The 11,719-nt window shown below is 38.4% G+C and overlaps 1 protein-coding gene across 1 annotated transcript; it reads right to left on the bottom strand.

The window, feature by feature from the left end:
• On the bottom strand, positions 1 to 10,928 carry LOC105053161 (RNA demethylase ALKBH10B-like; the record flags this gene model as incomplete). The annotated part of the gene is made up of 10 exons (XM_073244500.1): positions 1 to 707; positions 792 to 973; positions 2,775 to 2,926; positions 3,003 to 3,108; positions 3,201 to 3,324; positions 6,738 to 6,855; positions 6,960 to 7,081; positions 8,144 to 8,260; positions 9,976 to 10,615; positions 10,788 to 10,928. Coding segments are annotated over 10 exons (1,719 nt in total), but the record flags the coding sequence as incomplete, so codon positions are not given.
• Between the last annotated feature and the right edge of the window lie 791 nt (positions 10,929 to 11,719).

The following is an 11,719-nucleotide window of genomic DNA, read 5'->3' as shown; positions in this document are numbered from 1 at the left end:
GAAAAAATGAAATGGGAAAAAAATCATTCCTGATATTTCAGTCACCGGAATGCAAAAAAAATTAAAAAGATCGTGTACTATAAAAGTGAAAAAAAGGAAAACTAGTAGTTCAGCAACTTGTTTGCTGCTATTTACATTTGCCATAAACTCATGCATTATCCCTTCATGCCAGTACTCGAGAAGAGAATTTGGCACTCCATCCTTCTCCTTTCCATCTCCCCAGCCCTACTTTATCAAGCTTGCAGCATTAACAATCAGCTTGTTCCCTACCTTCTTCTTAGCACTAACAGTCTGATGTTCTTCCTTGCTTCCACCAACACCAGCACGAACAGTCAAGCTACCATTGCACTCCATTCTTGGTCCTACTTCGTCAGTTCTATTCGTAGGAGAAGCACTGCTGTTACAGTCTGGTTGCTCCACCTCATTCTCATCCTCTGGTGCCAAACAAGTCAGTAGAGGAGTGCTAGTTTCTGCGTGAATGGGCACTACTGGGAGCTGTTGTGATGGGGGAGGCTGGTCTGACCCAGGTGGGGGAAGAAAGACTCCGGTACCAGGAACAGGGAGTCGAGGAGAAGTGTGCATTTGAGGTGCAGCCACTGTCCATCCAGCAGATGCTGGTGGCAGTGGGACAGGCGCAGGGGACGCTGGAGCAGGTGCAACAAACAGCTGCTGTATTCCATTGGAAGGCAACTATTGAGGACAGATGGCTGGGACCGGCAGGACACCACGGGTGGGGGTTATTCCATAATTCTTAGTGCCCGACAGGTGAGGGGCAAGGGTGGGGGGCTTACCTGATGATGTGACCCAATGTGAGGGTGGAGGTGCACTAGAGGAAGGGAAGCGCATACCTTCAGATGGAAAGGTCTTCTTTGGCTGTGATTTTCCAAAGGTTAGAAGGATACGCTGCTTGCAGAGGGAGGGAATGGCATGCTTGGCTAGATCTGCACTTTTGCCTTGCATCACCAGGAGAGATCTATAATTGCAGGTTGGGTTGGGGGGGGGGGGGGGGTGTTGTAGATACGGAGAGAGAGAGAGCAGATGAGTTAAAAATTCTGGAAGGATTATTACTTTAAACCCAGAAGCGAGATTACAAGCATGATTGGACAAAATTGAAAGTGATGTGTGTCTATTCCAGTTACTGCACAGAAATGGATTCCTTTTTCCTTTTTATAATCTACAGTGTATAATAAACCAACATTTAATTCAGCATTCATTCTACTCATGAAGATGTAATACCTGATAATGCTTGACCTCAGAACTTGTATTTTTCAAGATATGAATAATTTAGCAAGACTGTTGCATATTTAGGTTTTGAATTTATATATAAATTAAGAATCCAATTTCACAAGATTCTTATAGTACATGCTCAAAAAGGCTATACATACATAATTATTCGCAAACTAGGCATAGGCACTGACAAAAATTTTGATGGAAAAGCAATGGATTACAAATTCCTAGATGATCAACACTGATAGATTAAGAGATGAAGATAAACCATCAGCACAATAACTGTTCATAGAAAATTAACCAGCTTAGATATGGGTTCATAGTTTCTGTCTAGGCCTAAATACCCTAGGACATGCATTTAGGATAATAAAAGGATAAGTTTTGTTAACATCCTTAAAATGTCATCGAGGACTCGTCAGCTTACATTAGTTTTCAAATTTATTCTTTTTTTAAGAGAACGATGACATAATCAGCACAATTTCATTGAGAAAATGAAATCATGTGTTTTCAAGTTTGTACTTAGAATCTAAGTATATCGCTGCAAGCATTTGAGTTAGCACACCAATGCCATCTTGAGCATCTTCCCTTCCTGTGAGTAACTGAGAGCAAAACCAAGCCAAATTCAGGTCATAATTTACACAATAATCATCAAACTTTACTTAATGTGCTCTCTCAGATCAAATTTTGTCCATTAAAATGATCCAACAAAGTCTATTAATATTCTATCATCGGCTCTCAACTTGGCACTAATCCACTACAAAATTAGTGATGAATTCCGAAGTTAACTTCAGACTAGTGTCCTGCCATTAAAGATCATAAACTACTCGGCTGATAGGGAGGCCAAGCAAATTGGTTACACAGCTTATGCTCATGAAGTCAAGGAGCAACCATTCAAGATTCCTCTACACCAGAAAGAGTCTAGACATACATAAAAAGTGAAGATTTAATAAGGGAAGCTGCATTTATCCATCTGGAACAAATCACATAAGCTGAAGAGGCAAATCAGAGCACAAGTGTGAATCTAGCAGCAAAACCAATTTAATTTGATATTTTCTGGTTGTACCCATCGCAAACTCTGCTACGCAGAAAATGCAGAAATTGGGATTACAAATTAAGGCATATGGTTATTGGCCAAAAGCAACCTAACCATGGACTTCTATGGGCCAAGGCTTCGAAAGGTCCTCCAGTGGCAGTGTCGCCAATTATTTGACAAGCGACCCTGAGTCCAGTGCATAAGACAATTCTGATTCTTGTAAACTTAAAAATGATTTCCCATTATGTCCTCAGTTTCTACACAATTGGAATGTTGCTGAGACAAATTTTATTTGAGCACTTGTTAAGTCTTTGGGACTGGTAATATGATAAAAGCTGCAGTATTTAGGCATCAAAATCAAATTAGCAGCATACCCATACATCATGAACTTCAAATTCCTAAGGTGATACAGAACCACTATAATTCTGATGTTCATTGAAGATGTCTACTCCAAACAGATCAAAAGAAATTATGGCAAAATATGCAAATATTGGAACCAGAGTAAGAAATGTACCCTGCTGAGACAGAAAGCTTGAGAGAACCTCTGTAATCCCCACGGTCTCCTCCAACTACTCGTCCAAAGACAATGCCACATTCTGTCAAGAATAAAGTGCAAACAGGCCTACCATACCAAGGTGGCCACATGTGAGGGTGTGAATGATCACCCTGTGAAAAAAGTTCATAAACCAAGCTCGTTCATCACATCACAAGCCACATCTATAGTGCTTAAACAGAATTTCACCTCATCAAAGAAGTCAATAATGCAATAATCAGGCTTGACGGTCAAAACTTGCAGTACAGTGCAATCAAGAATATCTTGCAGCAAGCTAGGAACTGCCTCCACCTTCCTGTCTGTAAGTACAGGTCCGCCAATCTTTATGATCAAAAAAATATGTGATAAATGATTCAGCAGGTAAAGTTTTGCTGTGCTAGGAAAAACTTGCCTCTACAAGTCCCAGCAGAATTTTTGTCTGCTGGAGGTCCTTCAACAATGGGTAAGCCCAGTTGAATCATTTCCCTTCCATGCCCTCTCTCAGGTCTCTTCAAAACCACAAATGTCTGCCCTGCTTTCATCAGTTCCAAGGATATTATAAATTGACTGCATCAAGGGATAATTTTATTTGAAGTCATGATAACCATCATATGTCATAATAAAACCAGAACCAATACTCAAAACTGAATAAATATAACCTATGAAGCCAAATATTTTTTACTATGAACAAAAAAAAAACGAAAACGAAAACAAAAACCCAATTCATTTGCATAAAGTAAGAGAGAATAACTGAGTTATCATCCATGTGAAAGACCACAAGACTGAGCAAAGCACAAGTAATCAAACTATTCAGAGTTTTCTCCATCCATCTTGATATTGCTATGGATCTCTTGCCAGCACATTTGCTTAACTGCTACCTATATCTTCAATTTTCTGCCTGTGCAACTCATCTCTTATATAGTATCTCCTTTTACTTTTCCTGGTGGTGTCTTTATGTTATCTCTCATGACCATTCTATTTAATATACTATCTCTAAACAACTGTTACACTTAATTCACAGAATATGATATATTTTCCATAACTCATTTATCCAGCCTCTGCTTCCCAAGCAACAGAGGATCTAACAAAGGATTGTTCGCCTTTGCATCATGTAACGTTGCATAGGCTCAGAATGCTTACAAACATAGGTAAGGATCACACATACACCCTTACACCAACTAGGCCAAGATTACCCAAATGCTACCACTGAAGTTGATCATAACAGTGCATTTGGATTGTGGGTTTTACCTCCCATCACCAGAACTACAAACAATAATCTCGTTGTAATTTTCTAGGAAGCTCATCACAGAATACCGAGACCACAAAAAAAATATATAGAGTCAATGCTTCAGATTTGAGTGGGAAACCAAAATTGTTGATCATTGTATATGAGCATGGTGCAGCAAAGGTTAAATACCACGTACAATGTCACATGGACATGTGACAAGGGTGCCGAGTGTCCAACTGTCAAGAAGTATCAGACTTGGGATCCTTCAAAAAATCGGAGATGGGAAACTTCCATTATATGGATGTACCTGTAAATGAATACAGGTGTGTATTTATATAATGAATGATTTGCTACATCAATTGCTTTGTGATTTTATAAAATTTATAAAACCTTTGGTAAATGTAAAACTAGACATGAAGTTGCTAGATAGAGGTGAAAAAATTTGATATATAACCCGAAGATATCATGGATTTTGATTTGAATTGTCAAGGAGTGTCACCAAGTGTCCAAGTATCCAAGTGCCTGGACATGGCTAAAAAACCATGATTTTGAAGTGTCCTAGTGACACATGCTTACAACAAGGTAAAAAGGACTAGAAAATCAAGTCTTCAATCAGATTTCTTTGTTGAAAAACATAGTGATCCCCTTAAAGCACATACATACTAGTGCGAAATTATGATTTGCCGAATAGAATTTCCTATGTAAGTAGCTCCAAGACCACATCTTCAAAAGGGTCAGATTATACTCCTTTAAGGGCAAAAAATAATTATTCATTCCTTTAGGGTGGGCTTCCCAATCCCATCTAAGCAAAATAAAACTTCCTTTTCACCTCATTATGTTAGTTAAAAAAGTTTATATTGAAGCCTCTCAAATTTTCTAGTTATTGATTTCGAGTCCCAAAAGGGAGCAAAGGAAGTATATTTGGGGTTTTTTCTTTTTCTAATATTAAAGTAACCTTCTCCTGTTTGACTATCCTCCTGCAATGTATCCTCAACCACATTGTCATGCACAAGTTTTCAGGATACCTACAACCCTCAAAGGAAAAAGATGAAAAGTTCTTCAGATTATCCATTGTAAGGCTCTTTCTAGGTGTTGGGAAATTTAAAATAAAAAAAAAATAAACGAAAATAAGCATTAAAATAAGGGCAATTTTGGTTTAATCACCTCTTCCACTCTCATAGTTTAAAAGCATCCAAGCAAAGCCAAAAAGAATAAAAGAGCACAAGAAAGAAAACTATAATTGAGAGTTCATGAAGAGCTATCACAACTGATTCACAAGTTCCAATACCTGTATAAAGAGAAACACCCAGAACAATCTAAACACAATTCTAATGATTATAAAAATTGTGCATGACATGTAGCCAAACTTGAAACTCTTGTTAGACGAAATAGATAAATACGAGACCTAGAAACTTCCTACACTAGTTAGTTCTCACTATGACCCAAACAAACCAAAATGGTACGTATAGATCAACCAAGAAGTCAAACATAACTTCAAATGACAGCTCATCTAGCTGTTTTGGCCTGATAGGCAACACAAATCAAACTCCCAAGACATCTAGAGAAATTACATAAACATGGCCTACTAAGGAAAACATATTTTGTTTTGGTTGATAATGCGTCATGACCAACATGAAGAAAAGACCTTAAGCCAACTTATATTAAGCTTCAAAATCTTTTTGCAGAAACTTCAAAAAATGTAGTTCATAACTTCAAATGACAGCTCATCTAGCTGCTTTGGCCTGATAGGCAACACAAATCAAACTCCCAAGACATCTAGAGAAATTGCATAAACATGGCCTAGTAAGGAAAACATATTTTGTTTTGGTTGATAACACGTCATGACCAACTTGAAGAAAAGACCTTGAGCCAACTTATATTGAACTTCAAAATCTTTTTGCAGAAACTTCAAAAGATGTAGTTCAGAAACTTCAATACTATTGGTCAAGTTTCCATGCCAATGCATGTCAATAACCAAGACAATATGATGAAGTATATTTATCTTGTTGGCCCCTGGTCGGTGCTTCAAAAGGCTGCTGCTATACTCAGGCAGTCAAGAAATCACATAAAACAAATGCAGAATGTGAGCCACAGATGAAGTTAATATACTTTAAAATTGAAAAATAATATATTATTGTATAAAATAAAAAAATAGTAGCATATTAACATACATGTATCTGGCCTGCCCAAAACCCATAACGAACTTAATATTTAGCCTAAAACCATCCTGTTTAAATTAACCATAGCAGAATGAGCCACATATGCGGTCACATGATGCTAAGAGGGTCACATATGCGGCAACATAATGCTAGAATTCCACATATATCACAATATCAAGTGGGCCATATATCTGGCTGCATGGTACCAAGCAAACTGTCTTTTCAGTGCATATGCAACCCAACTGCACATGGCAGTTGCATATAGGAAATGCGGTGCAGTTAGGGGATCATACCTGCATATTCAGGTACATATGTGGCTGCATGCACCACATTTTAAAACAATGCCCCTGATTATATATTCTTTCTCCCATCAACGGACTAATAAGTCGATATGCATAGAATTGATGCATACCCTTTCAAAAACTAAGTTCATGCTCAAAGTTAGATGTCATGTATCATGAAGACTAACATTAATCATATTTTTTTATATTCATGCTTACAGCCAAAGAGTTATGTTTTTTCACTCAAGTAGAACGAGGTTGACATGGTTCAACTTGCCTTGAAACTTTCCACGACGACCAGCAGATCTCAAGTCATCTGCCAATGAACTAAGTTTTGTAATATCCATTTTGTCACATAACTCTTCATAAAGCTTGAGTCCTTCAACAACATTGACCTATGAAAGCAAGACAATGCTCTTAAATAGTTGGATAACAGTGAAAGAATAACATTGATGATAACATAAGAAGCTCATCAAGATATTTCCCCCCATTAGCCTACCATTTTTCCATCATACATTTCATTACTAACAAAAACTTTGGGATTTGCAATAGGTTGCTGTTTCTCATCTTGATTTGGCATTGTACCTTCACCACTCCAGAGAAGCATGCTGTTGCAATTCTCTGGGGAAAAAGGGTACTAATGATCACTTTCTTAATCAAATTCTAATGCTACAAGTTGGAAATGGAATATTCCACGACATTTCAGGTCCAAAAAAACCTTCAAGTGACAAACAAGAAGAAATGACTAAGAGGCACAAGCTGTCACTTCACATGCAACTACAAGGTTCGAAGGAAACATTTATATCACAGCCTAATCTGAATACATCTATATTTTCCACATAATAAACAACGGACAAGTGCCTGCTGATGCTGAGGTTTATGATCAAACATGTGATATGCATGTGTTGATGAACATGTAGCTGTGTGTGACGTAGAGCACATATAACAGAAAAGCAACAAATGGTTAATTGCAACCAAAATAAAGCTGCTGGAATAGACCATGGGAGCAGTTTGGAAGGAAATTTCTAAAACTAATTAGATATGAAAGAAGACTTTAAAGAAAGCGTCTCTCTCTCTCTCTCTCTGGTCACTGACAACGACTATGGAGCAACTGAAGCTGAACGTCTTCTTGGACAGGGTCCAAGCATTCTAGGAGTAGGAGATTGTGAGTGCAGAGGTTAAAGATTCAACCTGCATGGCATATGGTAGATGTAGTGGTTTACCTACTCATTTTTTCTCGAGTGTAATCAAAAAACTTTGTATTCCTTTGTATATTGTAATCACAGTCAGGTTTTGTTGATGCTATGTTTCCTTTGTTTCTTATAGTATGTTTTTTTTTTCCTTTGCTTTCACTACAAATTTTATGTCTTCAAGTCACAAGGCAGCAGCCTTTATCACCTGATCTACCAGGACAAGTAGATAAACTCGATTTAAAATATAAATTATCGACCAGTCATTTATGTTTCCCAGGAAAAAATTCATTTTCTTGGATGCATATATCACGAAGTTGCCAAAACTAAGAGATAGGGCTGGAGCAGGTATTGGGTGTGAGGCTGGGCAAGCAGATATCTTAGAACTCTTGAAGTAAGGATACACTTAGGAAGCACGTGCAGTTTATAGACCAGATGTGTTACCCCAAGTAGAAGTCTCCCGCTACTAAGTGGTGAACTGCATCACTCATACCTTTAGACTGCAAAGTCTGGCAATCATTAGGCGCCAACTTAACACACACTTCTCCAAGCGACTTTTCTTCATCTTTCTTTCCACAGTCTGTCATGGAACTGCAATTCGTTTCCACTTCTGCATGCAATATAATAACAAGTAAACAAGTCATCCCAATACTTCCAGTATCCAAGTTGGTTTGCTTCATGTATATCAAATAAAACAATTGGAAAGCACACAAAAAATATAAAAAATAGAACGAACTCGATTGTTACAAAAACCAGCATTATCAAAACAATTTCCACATAATTGAGTTTATTCGCAGCTGCATTACTTACAAAAACTAGACATTTAATGTTACCCAGGATATCATGGATATTGCTACATGATTGATGAATTGAAAAACCTCCATGTGCTCTTGAATTATTGTTTGACAATTACACATTACAAACTCCAAGTCACATGTACATGTATCAATGCAGTGTCTCTACTGTCATATTTCCTTCAATAGTATGATGTTAATTAAACAAAGGCTTAATTATGCAAAAAATCCTAAACTTTTTGCAGGTTTTCAATTTTATCTTGAATTTTTATTTAGTGCAATCAAATCATCAAACTTTTAAATTCTTTCAATTTGGACCCTGGCTCTAATTTCCATCTGTTTGCCATGAGTGAGTTGTCACGCGATATATGTGACCAGCTTACATGGCCTCCTTTTGCTCATTTGGAAAAAATTTTAGAAGTCTCTCTCTTTCTCCTATCTTCTTCCATCTATGATTTCTATCAATGGAAATGGAAAGACTAAAAAATTCCTCTGCCTCCGGATCTCTATCCTCTCTTCTTTTTGCCTTCTTGGAATAAAAGGAAGAAATTCTATTTCTGAATTAGTAGATATTAAAGCTAATGCAACTCTATCTCCTCTAATCCTCTTTCACCCCAACTTCACTATTCCACTTGCCTCTCATCAATAGGAGAAATTCTCTTCTTCACTCGTCTAGGACCTTCTTTCTCGTTTTGATTAGCAATCCCTTCCTTCTTAAAGATGTCTCCTTTAGGTCGCTTCCCCATGGCTAAAATGGAAAGATCACCTCCTCCCTAATTGACAATCTAGTGCTTAGGGTTTGTAGGTTTTGCATCTTTCATGCCCTCCTCAAGGCTAGTCTTACAAGCTCCCAATCCAATCCATTCATCTCTTCAGGTTTTAAATCCTTCTTTTTTTTTGTGTGTGTGTGTGTTTAATTTAGTTTTTGACAACTTTTTGTTGGCCTCTTCTCCACACATTATCTCACCATTTATGTTGTTTTGTGTTTGTTTGCAGAGAAGGAGAAAGGTGTTGCTGATTTGGGATTTTCCAAGAGGATTAAAAGCTTGCAAGGGAGATTAGGTTTGTAAGCCCCTGCCTTCTTTTTTCTATTGATCTTTTCTCTCATAGTTTGTTTGCTATGGGATTTTAATTGTTTAAAGTGGACATTTTTATGTCAATTTCTTTGTCACATAAGCAACCTAATGCCACATAAGCAAGCTACATAATAACTTTAATATGGTTGGATGATAGAAATTGGAATCAAGGTCTGAATTGAAATAATATGCAAATTCGATGATCTGATCGCACTAAATAAAAGTTCAGGATGAAATTGAAAATCCTAAAAAGTTCGGGGTTTTTCGCATAATTAAGCCTTAAACAAACATAATCACTACTGATGCCAACATTTTTTTACAGCATTTGCTTTCTTAACTGAATTAATGTTGAAATAACTGAAAATAGATATTAAAAAATCAAAAATTCAACCAGATTACACCAAAAAATATGGCATTCGTTAATGCATAACCAATACCAAAATAGCTATTCTTACCCTCCTTCGCTGCAACTACGGAGCAATCGCCGTCTGGAAATTGGGCTTCGCCCTTTAGGTTGCCATCTTCTTCTTTTCCTAACTTATCCTCCCCCTTCCCCTCTGCATCCAAACTAGCAGAAGAAGCTGAGCAGCTGCGATTCTCCCTTGCACTCTCAAACTTATGCCTGCAACCAAATGCAGGCTTCTTGAATTCTTTCCCCGCCACCTTCGGGTGGTCAAAGCGCCTCTGCTGCTTCCTCCAGGCGATCTGCTGCAGAGCGTAGGCGACGTCGGCGACTGAGAAGTACTGCTGCAGGTGGAGGACTGGGTTCCAGCTGCAGCGCCGCTGCTGGATGAACCCAACCACAGCATCGTACTCCACAGGCTCGCCGATGGCCCGAAGGTGATGTATCAGCGAGTCGATAATGGCGTTGGCCGCCGCGAACTCCGCCCGGATCCACGAGATGAATCCATCCCGCTCATCCGGGAACCACAGCCGCTGGTGCGACTGCAGCTCGCTCCCATGCCACCACCGCCGCTGACGACCGGAAACTGCATCTTCTCGTAAATCAAAGCATTGCCCGATTGCGCTGTCACAACCACTCCCACTACTCCGATCCCATTCCCAGATTGGATAAAAATAGAATGAACTTAGAATCTGACAAACAAGAAAACACAAAATTCTTAAGCAATGATCGAACTATCGTCAAAATCGGAATTCGCGATCAAAAAGATCAGCTAGTGGCAATGCAGGTAAAATTTTGGCCTCTAAAATCGATCCAACTACCTCGATCTTTAAAATAAACAATAGAAGAAACCCAGAATCAGACCTTGACAACTGGGAAAGAACCTTGGAGATCGGATTGAAACGATTGAACGCGAGATTTTTTGAGAAAAAGAATGTGAATTCCTGGGCAAGAAGGGAGAAATCTACGTCTAGATGGTGGAATTTGATAGATACGGAGGGGAATTCAGCAGATCTGGATCGATTGGAGAAGAGATCGTCAGAGAAGGAGGAATCGAAGGAAGAGAGGTGAGGGAGATCGGAATTGGAGAGAAGAGAAGGGAGGAGCTCTAGGGTTTGGGTAGGAGGGAATGTGAGGGGGAGAAGGAGATGGCTTGGAGAGCACGCGTCTCCCTCGCTGCCGCGACTCCTTCCGCTGCTGTTTTAATGAGAGAGAAGGTTGGGGTGGTGGAAGCGTAATCGTAGCCCAGACTACGGTCTAAATAAGAGATGCGAGGACACCATCGTATTCCTTTTTTTTAAATGCATGGCACGCACGTGAGAGGAAAGAATATTAAATAAATAAATATTTACATAGAAGCACATTTTATTATTTTCTGAAGTGGCTCCTTCGGCCGCTGCTGTTTTGATGAGAGAGAAGGTTGGGGTAGTGGAAGCGTAATCGTAGCCCGGACTACGGTCTAAAGTAACGGCTGTAGCGGGATGCGAGGACGTCATTCTTTTTTGATGCACGGCACGCACGTGAGATGGAGAAATATTAAATAAATAAATATTTATATAGAAATATATTTTATTATTTTTTGAATGAATTTTTTTTACTTTTTATCTTTAAATATATTAAAAATCACAACATGTTATTTGTACATCAAACCGTTGGTAGATGGCGTATGATTTTTTTTTTATTGCAAGACATGATCCCGATCATGTAAAAGAAATTGCACATATGATACAAAATAGATTAAGACGTGGTCCTGATCATGTAAAAAAAATTGTACATAGATATTAATAATTAAGATA

The sequence above is a fragment of the Elaeis guineensis genome, chromosome 10 (genome assembly GCF_000442705.2).
Source record: "Elaeis guineensis isolate ETL-2024a chromosome 10, EG11, whole genome shotgun sequence".
Lineage (NCBI taxonomy): Eukaryota > Viridiplantae > Streptophyta > Magnoliopsida > Arecales > Arecaceae > Elaeis > Elaeis guineensis.
The sequence above is the reverse complement of the archived record's forward strand: the minus strand, read 5'-3'. Positions and strand labels throughout refer to the sequence as shown.